The sequence below is a fragment of the Aspergillus brasiliensis genome (genome assembly GCF_001889945.1).
Source record: "Aspergillus brasiliensis CBS 101740 unplaced genomic scaffold ASPBRscaffold_10, whole genome shotgun sequence".
In the NCBI taxonomy this organism is placed as follows: Eukaryota; Fungi; Ascomycota; class Eurotiomycetes; order Eurotiales; family Aspergillaceae; genus Aspergillus; species Aspergillus brasiliensis.
The window spans coordinates 455,893-469,882 of record NW_027137451.1 but is presented as its reverse complement, the minus strand read 5'-3'; the positions used below and the strand labels follow the sequence as shown (position 1 = coordinate 469,882).

The following is a 13,990-nucleotide window of genomic DNA, read 5'->3' as shown; positions in this document are numbered from 1 at the left end:
TCTCATCTCTATCGCTTATTTGAAGACCTACTATCGGCCATGCGACGCAACGTCGCCTTTTTGGCCTGTTTGGCCGCGCTTTCAAGCGTTTCTGAAGCCTTTTGGCGTCTCCCTTGTCGTGGACGAAGTGGTGTGGCTCGAATTGACCCCTTAATGGCCCCTGGGAAAGCGTCAGACCATGTCCATGTGGTTCACGGATCAGGAGGTTCGTCCGGCTCCAGCGTGTCTGCATGATCATGCACCCGCTAAACCTGGCTATATAGGTTTCTCTATGACATCTGACGAGAAGGCTCTGAAGAAAGCCGACTGTACATCGTGCGGGGTGACCCAAGACAAGTCGGCTTACTGGGCCCCCGCGCTATACTTTATGCATGAGAATGGCGACGCTGAGCTGGTCAACGAAGTGGGTGGGATGCTCGCGTGAGTGACGAAGCACATATTCAGCGCAGCCACATGCTGACTCACTATCACCAGCTACTACTTCCTTAATGGAGAAAATGTGACGGCCTTCCCTGAAAACTTTCGTATGATTGCCGGCGACCCGTTTCTACGCAACTTCCCTTGGCCAGTCCCCGATCCTCCCAAGTCCGAATGGTCTGGCAATCAATCCTCACAGGATGCTCTTCGCCAGAAAGCCCTTGGTTTCAACTGCCTAGACTACAACAAGTCTCCTGAGCCGTCGCTGGGCCGCCACTTTCTGCCAAACAAGACCTTCTTGGATGAGCATTGTACTGATGGTGTGCGATTTGAGTTGATGTTTCCTTCGTGTTGGAACGGCAAGGATGTTGACTCGGAGGATCACAGGTCGCATATGGCCTACCCATCCCTAGTCATGGACGGGGTTTGTCCGGAAGGCTTCGAGACCCGCCTTGTGTCGCTCTTCTATGAAACTATCTGGGACACATATGCCTTCAAAGACAAGCAGGGCACTTTCGTTCTTGCAAACGGTGACCCAACCGGATACGGGTACCACGGGGACTTCATCTACGGCTGGCAATATGGGTTCCTCCAACAGGCAGTAGATGAATGCACCAATCTTTCTGGTCGGGTGGAAGACTGTCCCATATTCGATCTTCAGACAGATGCCGAGCAGGCTCAGTGCAACTTCACGATGCCAGAGGAGCTGAAAAGCGAGGACGTATACCTTCACAAGGGCGGCCTGCCGAATAACATCGCCATTCAGTATGGACCAGCATATGCAAGCCCAGTTCGGTATACCAACGCTGGCCATCATACCACCGCGTTATTGCCTGAGCCAAGCATTGCCATTGGCGCTTCCATTAATCTTGGAAATATACATGTTGGAGTCACGGTTGGCGCGCCGTCTACTACTACGACTACAAGTGCTCTTGCGACGACCCCTCTCCCAGCCTCGACGCAGACTCCGACTTCGACCAGTTCAGCAGCGTCGGCTTACTTTTTCGAAACAAGCTCCTCAACTACACCAACCAGCACCTGGACACCTACTCCTACTACCTCTTATGTTGAAGGTGTTGTCACTCAAAAGATCGTGTACGTTGAGCAGGAGATCCTCATCCTCACGGATGAAAAAGGAGCGCCTGTCACAACCGAGACAGGTGGTGTAGAGACTGTCTCCACTTCTACATCCACTGTGAACAGGGTTGTATCAACAGTCGTGACCACGCCAACCGAGGCCCCTGCTAAGCGCGATGGCCATAGTCATGGCCATTCCCGGCATGTCCATAAGCGCCGTCACGGACATGCTCATCGAAGATAATCGTTTTCATTCTTTCACAGAAGATGATGACAATGCCTATGGCTTAGTAATTCAAGCAAGCACTCGCCCTTTTGGTCGGTCTGGCCTAGACTGCGGGATTTCGAGCTGGTTCCCTTGACTTCGTTTCTCTGGATGCAGTTTTATTGTTTCGGTTCTCCGTGTATCATTGTCTATAGCATGTACATACTTACTGTTTGTTCCCCCTTGTCCGGAACAGGTGAAAAACTCAGGCCACTATCTTGGTCCTCTCTTGATGGGAGCTGAGATATGTCTTGTCAGATATGGTGTCAAATATTATGAGGATGAATGTTGTACGGTCAATTCCAGTATGCTGCTTCGTATTTTAGAAGAGTTAGAACATGAAGCTGCAACATTGCGTTCCATGCTTAGTGGTAATTGGGTGGGGTGGGTTGGGTGCAGTTTGGTCCCTGGGTAGATTCTCAGTGAATTTCGCCTCTGGCCTACTCTTTACCAAACGTTTCAAATCTGGATGGCTGAGAACTCACCATGTTTGCCTTATACTATCTCTAACCCCCTCTTTATCTCTACCTACAAGCTTTTCTTCGAAGTCCGAATACTGTAAGGGGTAGAGGACTTAGGTGTTTACCCTTGGTCTCTAACTCATCACGCACCGTCTTTTCTTTGCATGAGGCCCATCTCACATTCATCTCATAAACCACTAGATGGAGGCAAATTCCACGCTACATCGGCATGCCGCTTAAAATCACCTCCGGCCATCGAGCCGTGTACGTGCCATCATCCGACGCAGCACCCGACTCATCCGACCTCTCCGAATTGTCTGAAGATGACAATCTGGGGTATGACGACTCTGAAGACGATACTCTCTTCGAGCATGATGGTTGCGAAATCGGATCCGAGATAGCCAGTCGACAGCTAAGCATACACCATTATAATGTGAAGGAGTGGGATACTCATGACGCGTATCGAGAGCTATACAAGTTTTGGTAGGTGGGTGGCTACCGTCCAGTCAACTCCAACTTTCGGTTTCAGAGCACTACTAACATCCCACTCCTCTCTTTCAATGACGTGTCAGGAAGCAAACAATTGTCAGATCCTTTGCTGTAGATGATACCTTCCACCACGAATACGAAGAAACCAGAAACTGGATCACAGTGAAAGCGTTGATCCCAACCTGGCCCGGATACATGGGTTTCATCCGCTACAGCAAAGCAACAGGAACAATCATATTCGTCAATGCCGATGCCCTCCTACTGCAATCAACCCACATACCAAGCAACAATAGTAGTGCTCCTGGAACCGAAGACCCCACAAACGATGCCCTCTTTCAATTCCAAAACGAACGACTTAAAGCCGTGGCCTACGTTCTGCTTCGATCAGGATTCAACATACAAATCACCTCCCGAAAATACATCTGGACATTCAACCTACCACCATCCATTTTAAAATCTTCCTCAAACAACTCAAACTTACTATCCTGTACCGTGAGCGACCTCAACCTAACCCATAAGCCCATCACCACCATAACTCCCACCTGGCAACCCCGACCAACCCACGACCTCACCATAACCATCACCACCTCCCATCCCCAACTATTACTACTAACACCGCGCATCTTCCGTACCTGGCTTCACGTATCCCTTCATCTCACCAAATCCCCATCAGCAAACATAATCCGCACCCAGCATGGGGACATTCTCCTCGATCCTGAATACTCCGGAATGCTTTACCTCCGGGGCATTCTCCTCCCCGAGCCTAGCTTCGACAAGACACAGTACAAGTACGGGTATAATTTCCACTATGGGATACCCACGACGAGCGGAAGAAGGCTGGCGAGTCCGCTGCATGAACTGGATCTTATCTGTAGTATTTGGGACGCTGCGATTTGCTCGAATCCCGGAGAGGTGCTGCCTAAGTTTGTGGAAATGATCTGTGGGGGGAGGCCGTGGCCAGTTGATGTGATCTGGGCTGATGGCGGGGGTGGTGGTGGTGGTGGTGGTCCTATGGCTGCTGAGGCGGTTAAGGCGGTTTGGTGGTCGCTGTTGGTGAAGGGTGGGGATGGGGTGTTTTATTATTGTGGGCCGAGGGGGGAGGAGGTATGTTGATTTTGAGATCCAGTTTATGTTCTTTGGGATGCAAGGTGCTAATGCTCTGGTATTTCAAGGCTAGTGAGATTAGGCGGCTACTGGGGAAGGAGCCGGTTGCGGTACCTTCGGGTTTGTGGGATGCGCTTCGCACGTTGAGGTTGATACGGACTGTTTGGGAGGAGAGGGATGTGAGGGCTGTGAGGTGAATCTCAAATGGGGACATATTGATTGATCTCTAGAAGGCTTAGTCTGAATCCATCTTGAGTTGGTTTAAATTCTGTAAGTAAATTTTTTTTGTATCAATTCTCATTTCTTTCAAATCAGTTGACTTATTCAATTCAATCCATTACTCCTCCAAAACCATTACAGCAATATGTACATCCCACCTATGGGTGGGTGGTGGTAAGTCACCCCAGTCCAAGTACTCCAAATTATTCAATTACTGGCAAGTTCCAGTGCTGTCCTCCGGATTTTGCTATAACACGCAAGTCACCCTTGTTAGCTCGGTTCAAGTACCCGAATGAGGACAAAAGTATGAGGGAAAGGAAAGAAGGGATACTCACAATGCAGAGTCCACTGGCACAGTTACCCATGCTTCCGTCCTTGTTGCAGGTTGCGCCAGAGGGAAGCTATAGATTCGATTCTCTCGTCAGCAACTCACAATCATAGCAAGTGATATAGTATATAGTATACACAAGATAGAATTCAAGAAACACAAGGCATGGCATGGCATGAGGGGAGTAGTTAGTCACATACAGAAGTAGCGGTGTTTGCGGAGTTGGCGGCGGGAGAGGCAAGAGCAAGGCCGAGGAAGGCGAGAGTAGCGAAGATGGAGAACTTCATTTTGACGGAGTTGTTTGTTTCTTCGTGGTTTGGTTTAGTTCAGAGAATTGGTGGTGGTTGCAATTTGCTGTAGAAGATGAGAGTGATGAACAGCACAAGAAGGTAGGAGGGGGGCATTTATATGCTTCTCTGATGCATTTCTTTCACGTGAAGCGGATAAGTATTATAATCCTATCCTGGTCCAGACCAAACCAGAATATCCGAAGTAGGTAGGTAGGTAGGTAGGAGGAAGCATGGCAACTTGGCAAGATAGGTTACGCGTGTGCTGGGGTGTGGGGAAGAAAAGGGTAAATGGTTCTGGAACTATTGGGGAGGGATCTGCGGAGGATCAAGTGGAGATCATCAGTCAGGGGAAGGATTTCTGTCAGAAGTTATCTACTCCGTAGAAGTGCATCCAATAGTTTTCAATGGTTATGTCTTGAATATGCAGTGGGTGATATGGCATGTAGACGGGATTGAGGAGGACCCGTGATGGTGTTTGCGTGGTGTGAAGGTATGTACTTGTACATCAGTTCATAGGTAGCCAAATGAGTTGACGATAGTTGCCTGGTATTACTCATTCGGCGTGACATTCTGTTCAATTCGATTATAGTCTACTTACCAGGTTTCTATTCAAGGATACACTTACTCAGTGTGACCCGGTTGATGTCTCCCAGCACGATCTTCCCTCCCATCCGGAAATGATCTCCCTTGGCATACATAATCTCTCACGTTGGCTCCACTACCCACTATCCCTAGCGGTCGGATGGGTCAATAGACCAATGTCTATCGTCTAACAATTATCCGGGTCATTATTGGGGATGTTAACTCAATCATATGCTTCGTCGGCTAGGGATAACAGTATAAACGCGGTGGAGAAGTGTTTGATTGATCGCCCCTGTGACTGCGTAGCTCGAGTCATCCATAAACGACCACTTTTATCGTGCGCGTATCCGCCTTACTCCGACAAACATGTGTGCTAATAATAAGTCATTGATTGCTTGTAACAAGTTTCTGCAACATATGCTAGGCATAAGGGTTTCTATGTCGAGCTGCGTGGCAAGACGACTTCTAGCAGCAGTCTCATCTTGCTCTCTCTCTGTTTGACGTAATATGTCCGCTTCTCAGAAGTCCAGTATGCTGGGCATATCTCGGCGGATGTACTAATGTGCCCTTGCCTTCCATGTCTAACCCTCGAGAGTGAGGCGGATGTCAGGGAGTTGATGATCGACATTCATGGTCACTGCCAGTTCGTCATCTTACAGCCTCGAAGCTGTCACCTCCTGGTCGCTCATAATGGCCTGGAAACCCTGGGATCCTGTAAGCCTCCCGTTCTGGGAAGCAAACATGTGCGATAGCCTTACCCTTGCTGTTCCTGCAGGTGAAGCTGTTTTCAATTAAAGCTACCGGTGTTGTGAATTGCACTCAGGTGTGGTTATTAGTCACCCATTTGCAGAGAGAGCAGGTAGATTACCAACCGGACTGACCCTAATAAATGAAACAGTACATTAAACATTAGTATCCGGACCAGAACCATTGGGTAGCAGCCATTAAGAGTTTTCGGTGATTTGCATACGGGCCATTGGCGTTGGATAGTCTGGATAGTGTGAACCTTTAATTATCCGCCTTCCGATTTGTAACTTACATGTGGCAGACGATGCAAGGTCAATATCTTCAAACACGAGTACTGGTCGGGAATATTAGATTTTTCTGTATGTAATGCCAGGATGTTAGATGATATTCTGTTCGCGTTGGTGTCCTTTTCTGTCATTCGGTTATTCCTAACAACATGCGTCCACTGCAGGTTAAGCGCTCGGAGAACCAAAGAATACTCAGTTTTCAACAGAACTGGAATTCTTTATGCTCTAGTCTTTACCGTACCGTTATAATCAAGCGTCTTTAGGAAAAGGAAGCCAAAGGGTCGTGGAAGGAGTGTGCCACGTAGAAGGGTAGAAGCCAACCGGACATGTCGGGTACCTGCCTTGCCGAACGCCGATGCTGGAGGGCTGCACCTTCCGGTTCCTCTCACGATAACAACAACAACAACATCCATCCGTTTCACCGCCATTGCTTTTCCACTCATCCAATCTGGCATCATGTCCGCGGCTCTGGATCGCTCCACTCGACCACCATTTGGAAGTATTCGTCGAAGGACAAAAAAGGCGTGTGAGACCTGCAAGCAGCGTAAGCGGAAGTGTGACGGTCATGAGCCATGCTCATTCTGTCTCAAATACGAATATGACTGCTCATACGAGTCTCAGCCACGGAAGAAGCCATCAAGGCCAAGCATTGCAAAACCTCCGCCGAAATCATGTGAAAAATCATCCTCCCCGGGACTCGCGGCAAGGGCAGATGTCAATCAACAGCAGATGGAGGCGAACTCGGGCACGGCATTCCCTCACTTTCTGGGGAAAAGTCTGAACCCACAGAACCCTCCAAAAGTGCACGGCTTCAGCTGGAACCTAGGCCTTCGACATGAGCCCACACAGCAGTTCGCTAACATCACGAGCCTTGTCTCTAAAGATGAAATGAGTGCTCTTGTTAGCCACTATCTAGAACGGATACACCCCATATATGCTGTTCTCGATCTTGATATGTTAGAGAAGAAAGTTTCACTGCGCTGGGATGATTATATCACTTTTGACAGCTACGATTCGGTTCTTTGCGGTGTTGCGGCCTTGGGATCACTTTACTCGGGCGACCAAGGGCACAGAAATGAAGAAGCGCTGGTCCACTGCGCAAAAGAAATCCTGGAGGCAACCTGTACTATGAATAAACCACTCATACACCATGCTACTGCATGGGTCTTACGCACCCTCTACCTCCGAAGCACCAGCTGTCCTCATACCTCATGGATGGCCAGTTGCTCTGCAATGCACATCATCGAAGCAGCAGGGGCGCATCAAGACCCAGGAATGATTTCGCTGGTATATTCCGACACAGCGGATGTTGGTGTCGATGAAGAAAGCCAGCGCAGGCTATTTTGGGTTGCGACAGTTCTAAATACGTGGATTTCTTATGAATACGGCAGGTCTCGCGTTATCTTACGAGGCATTTCCTGCAAGTCACCTGTGCCGCGTGCGGGAGATTTGACCGCGGAACTGATCTCATTATTTCAGATTTCCGAGCGGCTGGATCCCGATCAAAAGAATAGACCTTCAGATCTAGAAGATGTATTATATCACGTCCAAGGTCTAACGCTAACCCACGATGCCTTGGTTCTGTCCCAAGCAAATCTAGCACTTACGATATACCGTCGTCTCCGGGTGGCTGCCTCAAGCATCTCTAACGATGTCATAAACTGCATCATCCGAATGGGTAGTGAAGGAACTGCTGCTGCAGTTCGGATGTCTGAGAAGCGCTGTCCCTGGTGGCATGTCGCCAATGTTCCTTTCCAGTTTCTCTGCATCTTGCTTGCAATAGATTCTAAAGAATCATTGTCACTTGTGAGCCATGCCATGCGCTCATTCAAGACTATAGGGAGTCATTTCAGTACGTCTACTGTTCACAACGCTATAGAGACTGTTGATTCCTTAATCAAACTGTTACAAAGAAAGAAAGAGCGGGAAATCAACCTCCTAAAGGATAGCATCCAAGATCAGGACTCGGCACTGTTAGAACGAAACTTATCATCCACGCACGAGTATGGCTCACCATGGCTAGGGGGTTTGTTTGATGGTGTGAATCCAGAGAATACTGACTGGGATTGGAACGCCTTTTTTGACGTCGAAATCCCTCTGTTAGACGACAGGGGACATGGCGGACAGGTGAGGTCTGGATGATTGTTATTGTGACTGTCGTGCTAGGGAGATGACCACGATGCTCCCGTTTACAGCGGAAAACAATTACATGGAGGACATCTCTACCCATGTTCTGATCTGGCCACCTACCTGCAAACACATTTCTTTGCTTTTTGGATGGAGATGATGGCAACGTTGCAAAGCGGAAGTGGAAAAGGCGGGTGGTGCGGAAGAGCGGGCAAAGCGGATAATGCTATACACAGTGGTATATCTGCAGGAAGAGCAACTCTGGCTGTTCACTTCAACCTGCATGCCCTGAATTAACCTCTTAATCCTGCTTGTATTCAATATGCAGTCCTTTCTTCAATACAGGCATCTGCGCAGACACCTACGCGAAAGCATCAAGATACACGGCCCTGCTGCCGCTGGAGATCCTGGTTCACAGCCGTCTGGAGACATCCTCGAAGATTTTGAAGACGCTCAGTTTGACAGGCAACTTATGACAAACTGCCCAAGCACTGCTATACCTCCCTCTTCATGCGACTCCATCTCTCCGCAACGGATGCCTGGGGTGGTATTACAGAACGGACGGAGAGTGACTGTGCCAGGCGTTAGCGTCCATTCTGCAACCGACGTCGAACATACCAACGAGAAAGCTGTCTTCATAGTGGGTTTTGATGGCCCAGACGACCCGTTCAACCCGAAAAACTGGCCTGTGCGACAAAAGTGGACGACATTGGGTATTGTTGGAACAACGGGTTTTCTTGTGGGCTGGGCTTCTTCCATCGACTCTGGAGTCATCAAACAGGGAGAGGAGGCGTTTGGGGTCAGTGAAGTGACTGAATCTCTTGCCACTGCGCTTTATCTGATCGCATTTGGATTTGGATCTCTCGTGGCGGCGCCTTTTTCGGAAACCGTGGGACGCAACCCTGTCTATCTAGTGACCTTGTCACTCCTTATGATTTTCATCATGGCCTCCGGTCTATCTCCAAATTTAGGCGCCCAGCTAGCATTTCGCTTCATTGCTGGAATATTCGGGTGCACGCCGCTCACTACATTTGGGGGGAGTATGTCGGACATCTTCGACCTTTTAGACCGTACCTATGCCTTTCCGGTGTGCTGTGCATTATCGTTCTTAGGGCCTTTTCTCGCCCCTATGGTCGGTGCGTTTATTGGCCAAAGCCCTGATATCTCCTGGCGTTGGTCCGAGTGGACGTCTTTGATACTTGCTGGACTTATCACGGCGTCTATCTTCTTCTTTGTACCCGAGACCTACGGGCCTGTACTTCTGCAGTGGAAGGCTCGCCAACTACGCGCCATCACCGGCGACCCTCGTTTCATGGCCGAGATCGAATTGCGCCAAACTACCCTACCCGTCCGGCTAATACATAGCTGCTCCCGCCCCTTCAAGCTATTTTTCCAGGAGATTATGGTAGCTCTCTTTACGATGTACTTAGTGGTGGTATACATCGTGCTTTTCGGCTTCTTAACGGGGTACGAGTTCATATACGGTCGCACATATGGCTTTTCGCAGGGCTCCGTGGGACTGACGTATATTGGGATGAATGTGGGATTTTTGATTGCACTCGCCATTGTTCCACATGTCTACTTGTCTTACAAGAGACGGCTTCAAGCAGCCATCGCTCGCGGCCAGCCCAGTCTACCACCCGAAGAGCGACTCTGGTTCGCCATGTATGGCGCACCGTGGCTCCCGATATCTCTATTCTGGATGGGATGGACCAGTTATCCGTCCGTCTCGTACTGGTCACCTCTGATCGCATCTGTGGCGTTTGGATTCTCGGTGCAGGGCATCTTCATAAGCAGCTATCAGTATTTGATTGACACGTATGAGATATTTGCTGCTAGTGCTCTAGTGAGTGCGACTTTCATGCGATATATTGCCGCCGGCGCTATGGTTATTGTGTCCATTCCAATGTACACCAACCTGGGTGTTCATTGGTCGCTTACACTGCTGGGGTGCATCTCCCTGTTGATGACGCCGGTCCCATACGTTTTCTATAGGTTCGGACATGCTATTCGGCGAAGGAGCAAGACCGCCGCAGCATAGCAGAGTTCAAGTCATAAATCTATGCGGGGAATCATAGAGATTCAGCGTTAGTGAGCTAGCGCAGACCTGCTGAACCCCTACGGGGTATTATGGGAAGATGAGTTTTTGCTTGAAGGGTTAACTATCTAAGATATAGTAGTAGATAATCTAGATACTAAAAAAACTAGTGGTTTTTTTTCCTTTATTGTTCATTTCTCCCCGACTTTTCCTATGTTTCTTCTTCTGTTTTTCTTTACTTTTGAAATGCATATTTATGCTTATTAACTGTACATGCTGCCTTGTGCGCAACAGGAATGCACAGTAAAGAGAATCTCGTTGGCCGATCGCGAAAACAAGAGCCGACTGACGGCCACTAAGTAGGCGGGCTACCACTACAAGGGACTTGGATTTTCGGCGTTTGGATATGCAAGGAATGAAGAAAATGCGCAATAATATCCTCTTTCTGCCACTCTAAAGCTATTTGAAGTTACGAGTGCTATTTATCATTGTCCATTTCTTAAGATTGAAGGGCGGTGGAAGTAGGCTCTTGTCGTTGCTCTTGTTTGGCTCACGGTAGCTCTTTTCGCTTCTTTGGTGCTGATGTCCAAGACCTTTTGTGGCATGCAGGCAGTTCCTAAATGATGTCTGAAGAGACCACTGTCACTTACTTATATTATAGTGTCTGTCTCCTCTAGCTATTATGGTACTATTCGGCTTTGCTGTCGCTCCCCACAAGACTCGAGGCAAAAGCGGCACAACAAGACATTCTAAAAAAGGAAGCCGTTTTCTGACGGGGACGAAAGTGGGACGCACTACACCCTATTCTAGTATCGATCAGCTTTCCCACTATAACTAGGCAATTGGGCATGGTTTTCGGCTGACAGACAGTTGCAGAGTCCGCCATCACCTGTGCAGGAGATAGCGATAGTATTTGGGGTAGGTTTACACTTCAGCGGTGAACCTGTCAATGGAACCAGAAACAGGAAAATCTCAATTGGATAGCACTGGGCTTGATAGCCAGCCGTGCTCGAGCAACTCTGGCACGCGCTGGATCTTCGGATTCGTCGGATAAGGATCGAGGAGCCAGCCTGTGCAGACGCTAAATCCTCCCCGGAAGGAGGAATCGTGATCCCTTGTTCCATGACAGCCACTAGCCATCGAGTCTCTTGTGCTATAAGCCTATCGCCGGTTCACCAGGTGGAGCAAACCACCCCCCAACCCGGGCTGGTTCTGCTTATCAAGCACCAAGATAACCACCCCCCCAGCTTGCTTATATCGGGGATGCCGCCAGTGCATCCTCCACTTTGTGATGATTCATGCAACTCTTCCCACCTTCATTCCCACGGCAAACCAAGTATCACCCTGAGGGTTGTCCTAGGTGGACTACTATCGCACAATCACCATAATCATGGTCTACTCAACGCTGTCTCCTCCACTGGACCTGTCGCATCACTTTTCCTCGGTCACGAAGAGACGAGAGGCGAGCCAAACCAAGAGCCTGTATAAGTATTTTTTCATCCCGGGCATTGCAAATTTGGCTGGTGGTGCGTATCCTCATCTGCTTGTTGACTTTCAGGCTTTTGCTTCGGGCATTCCATGGCAGTTGCACTTGTGCCATTTTGTTAACCTCTTGCGACATCAGGCCTGCCAAATGCGTCATACTTCCCCTATGATACCCTCGAAGCTACCGTTGCCCATCCTCAGCGTTTCCCCGCCACCTCCGACAATGACCAGAGCAAGCCCCCCAGTGGCTCTCCTTCAACAGAGCGGAGAATTGTCCCGAAAGAAAGCCCGACCACCAATCTCCTAAAGAAAATTGATCTGACCACAGCCCTTCAGTATGGAACGGCGGAAGGCCTCCCCGTAATGGCCGATTTCATCCGGCAGTTCACCCGCAACCACCTCCATCCGAATGTCCCCTACGCCGGTGGCCCTGATACCCTCCTTACGTGCGGTGCTACCGACGGATTTTCCAAGGTCATTGAAACCCTTACCAGCCCCTGGGACCCTCGTCGGGATTGGATCAGCCAACGCGAGGGTATACTTTGCGAGGAGTTCGTGTATATGAACGCAATCCAGACCGTAAATCCGCGGGGGCTTAACATTGCTCCGGTAGCCATGGATGCGCAGGGCATGCTTGCGCATGGTAAGGGAGGATTGGCCGACGTGCTCGAAAATTGGGATTTTAGGAAAGGCCGTCTCCCGCATTTGATGTACACAATCACGTAAGTTTCAACGATCCGTAGCACCGCTTTTCTGGAATATGGCTAATATTGCCTCGTTCGATTGCAGTATCGGCCAAAACCCGACCGGCGGGACATTGTCGGTCGAGCGCAGGAGGGAGATCTATGCTCTCTGTCGACAATTTGACATCATCATCATAGAAGACGATCCCTACTGGAACTTACAGTATCCTTCTGCAACTGCTATGGAGGCTGGATTTCGAGGATCAGGTGCCGTAGATGTAACCCCACGCAATTACAACGCCCACGGCAGGTCCTCCGGGTACGATTTCCTAGATTCCTTGGTGCCGTCGTATCTCTCCGTTGATACAGACGGGCGCGTCGTGCGTCTCGACACCTTTTCGAAGACCATTGCTCCTGGTTGTCGTTTGGGGTGGATCACGGCTCAGCCGGCTATAGTCGAACGGCTGACTCGTCTCACCGAGACGTCAACCCAGCAGCCGTCAGGGTTCGTACAGGCCATGGTGGCCGAACTAATTGTGGGCCAACAATCCGAGGATGGCCAGAATGCTACAGCCACCAGTAAGAATAAATCCAAAAAGAGCGAACAAGCCTGGCAGATGGACGGCTGGGTTCGCTGGTTGGAAGGTCTCCGTGCCGGATACGAGCAGCGCATGCAGACAATGTGTACAATCCTCGAAGAGGGCAAGTATCTCATCGACTCCGGTAGCGCATGGGACGATGCACCACGCATGGCAGAAGATGAGAACACCTGGGAAGTCCTGGATAAGATGCAGATGTATGAGTTCTCCTGGCCCACTGGGGGTATGTTTGTGTGGGTCAAGGTTTGCATTGAGACGCACCCCTTGCTACAGGAGTATGGCCCGGAGAGGTTGATCCAAGCTTTGTGGCTGCATTTGATGCAAAAGCCGTATCTGTGTCTTTCGGGTCCGGGAACCATGTTTGCTCCTACGTCGGAGCTTCTGGACCGAGCGCAGGCATATTACCGGTTGTGCTTCGCGGCGATGCCTTCGGAAGATGTGTCGGGCATTAGCCGGAGGTTGGTGGATGGATTCCGCGCGTTCTGGCAACGAAAGAATCTCGATGGTTTGGAGGATGAGGAAATTGCCCTTAGTAGGCTGCAGGCAGAAGGTTCGGGCAACTTGCTGGGGCTGGGCTGCTAGAATGAATAGTTGGATATATCATGCACTACATCCGTCATCTTGGATTCTAATTATATATTTTTGTCGGCGCATGACTTCACTAATAATATGGCTGAGAGATGAATCTACGATAGAAGTCGCGAAAAGACAGTAATTTCTTAGAACAAATAACAAAACAGATCGGTATCAACTACTAAGTAGTACTACCACTAATACCACTACATAGAAGCG

At 49.5% G+C, this 13,990-nt stretch overlaps 8 protein-coding genes across 8 annotated transcripts; 5 read left to right on the top strand and 3 right to left on the bottom strand.

Annotated features, from left to right (window-relative positions):
• Positions 1-39: 39 nt before the first annotated feature.
• ASPBRDRAFT_198109 (DUF1996 domain-containing protein) lies at positions 40-1,738 on the top strand (the record flags this gene model as incomplete). Its single annotated transcript, XM_067621172.1, has 3 exons — positions 40-205; positions 264-420; positions 475-1,738. 3 exons carry the CDS (start codon positions 40-42, stop codon positions 1,736-1,738), a joined length of 1,587 nt encoding a protein of 528 aa, XP_067476687.1.
• A 711-nt stretch (positions 1,739-2,449) lies between these two features.
• ASPBRDRAFT_198108 (uncharacterized protein) lies at positions 2,450-4,010 on the top strand (the record flags this gene model as incomplete). The annotated part of the gene is made up of 3 exons (XM_067621171.1): positions 2,450-2,703; positions 2,793-3,813; positions 3,882-4,010. The coding sequence occupies 3 exons, from the start codon at positions 2,450-2,452 to the stop codon at positions 4,008-4,010; spliced, it is 1,404 nt and encodes a 467-aa protein (XP_067476686.1).
• Positions 4,011-4,151: 141 nt separating this feature from the next.
• Positions 4,152-4,715, bottom strand: ASPBRDRAFT_45764 (uncharacterized protein). The gene is made up of 3 exons (XM_067625485.1): positions 4,561-4,715; positions 4,368-4,433; positions 4,152-4,279 (listed from the first exon to the last, which is right to left on the bottom strand). The coding sequence occupies exons 1-3, from the start codon at positions 4,645-4,647 to the stop codon at positions 4,244-4,246; spliced, it is 189 nt and encodes a 62-aa protein (XP_067476685.1). The 5' UTR covers positions 4,648-4,715; the 3' UTR covers positions 4,152-4,243.
• Positions 4,716-5,962: 1,247 nt separating this feature from the next.
• Positions 5,963-6,519, bottom strand: ASPBRDRAFT_278013 (uncharacterized protein). The gene is made up of 2 exons (XM_067622435.1): positions 6,272-6,519; positions 5,963-6,223 (listed from the first exon to the last, which is right to left on the bottom strand). The coding sequence occupies exons 1-2, from the start codon at positions 6,395-6,397 to the stop codon at positions 6,065-6,067; spliced, it is 285 nt and encodes a 94-aa protein (XP_067476684.1). The 5' UTR covers positions 6,398-6,519; the 3' UTR covers positions 5,963-6,064.
• Positions 6,520-6,722: 203 nt separating this feature from the next.
• On the top strand, positions 6,723-8,408 carry ASPBRDRAFT_198106 (uncharacterized protein; the record flags this gene model as incomplete). Its single annotated transcript, XM_067621170.1, has 1 exon — positions 6,723-8,408. The coding sequence occupies one exon, from the start codon at positions 6,723-6,725 to the stop codon at positions 8,406-8,408; it is 1,686 nt and encodes a 561-aa protein (XP_067476683.1).
• A 307-nt stretch (positions 8,409-8,715) lies between these two features.
• ASPBRDRAFT_57110 (MFS transporter) lies at positions 8,716-10,434 on the top strand (the record flags this gene model as incomplete). Its single annotated transcript, XM_067627688.1, has 1 exon — positions 8,716-10,434. One exon carries the CDS (start codon positions 8,716-8,718, stop codon positions 10,432-10,434), a length of 1,719 nt encoding a protein of 572 aa, XP_067476682.1.
• A 710-nt stretch (positions 10,435-11,144) lies between these two features.
• Positions 11,145-11,688, bottom strand: ASPBRDRAFT_277996 (uncharacterized protein). The gene has a single exon (XM_067622434.1). The coding sequence runs from the start codon at positions 11,553-11,555 to the stop codon at positions 11,238-11,240; it is 318 nt and encodes a 105-aa protein (XP_067476681.1). The 5' UTR covers positions 11,556-11,688; the 3' UTR covers positions 11,145-11,237.
• On the top strand, positions 11,396-13,943 carry ASPBRDRAFT_45762 (putative aromatic amino acid aminotransferase). Its single transcript, XM_067625484.1, has 3 exons — positions 11,396-11,957; positions 12,056-12,638; positions 12,706-13,943. The coding sequence occupies exons 1-3, from the start codon at positions 11,822-11,824 to the stop codon at positions 13,778-13,780; spliced, it is 1,794 nt and encodes a 597-aa protein (XP_067476680.1). The 5' UTR covers positions 11,396-11,821; the 3' UTR covers positions 13,781-13,943.
• Positions 13,944-13,990: the final 47 nt, after the last annotated feature.

What these genes read in the sequence shown, in the direction of transcription:
- ASPBRDRAFT_45764 (XM_067625485.1), bottom strand. Translation starts at nt 4,647, where the DNA reads ATGAAGTTCTCCATCTTCGCTACTCTCGCCTTCCTCGGCCTTGCTCTT. An exon ending in CCGCAAACACCGCTACTTCT is followed by an intron (nt 4,434 to 4,560) that starts GTATGTGACTAA and finishes TCGAATCTATAG; the next exon opens with CTTCCCTCTGGCGCAACCTG. An exon ending in GTGCCAGTGGACTCTGCATT is followed by an intron (nt 4,280 to 4,367) that starts GTGAGTATCCCT and finishes TGCGTGTTATAG; the next exon opens with CAAAATCCGGAGGACAGCAC.
- ASPBRDRAFT_278013 (XM_067622435.1), bottom strand. Translation starts at nt 6,397, where the DNA reads ATGACAGAAAAGGACACCAACGCGAACAGAATATCATCTAACATCCTG. An exon ending in CCTTGCATCGTCTGCCACAT is followed by an intron (nt 6,224 to 6,271) that starts GTAAGTTACAAA and finishes CACACTATCCAG; the next exon opens with ACTATCCAACGCCAATGGCC.
- ASPBRDRAFT_277996 (XM_067622434.1), bottom strand. Translation starts at nt 11,555, where the DNA reads ATGGAACAAGGGATCACGATTCCTCCTTCCGGGGAGGATTTAGCGTCT.
- ASPBRDRAFT_45762 (XM_067625484.1), top strand. Translation starts at nt 11,822, where the DNA reads ATGGTCTACTCAACGCTGTCTCCTCCACTGGACCTGTCGCATCACTTT. An exon ending in CATTGCAAATTTGGCTGGTG is followed by an intron (nt 11,958 to 12,055) that starts GTGCGTATCCTC and finishes TTGCGACATCAG; the next exon opens with GCCTGCCAAATGCGTCATAC. An exon ending in CATTTGATGTACACAATCAC is followed by an intron (nt 12,639 to 12,705) that starts GTAAGTTTCAAC and finishes GTTCGATTGCAG; the next exon opens with TATCGGCCAAAACCCGACCG.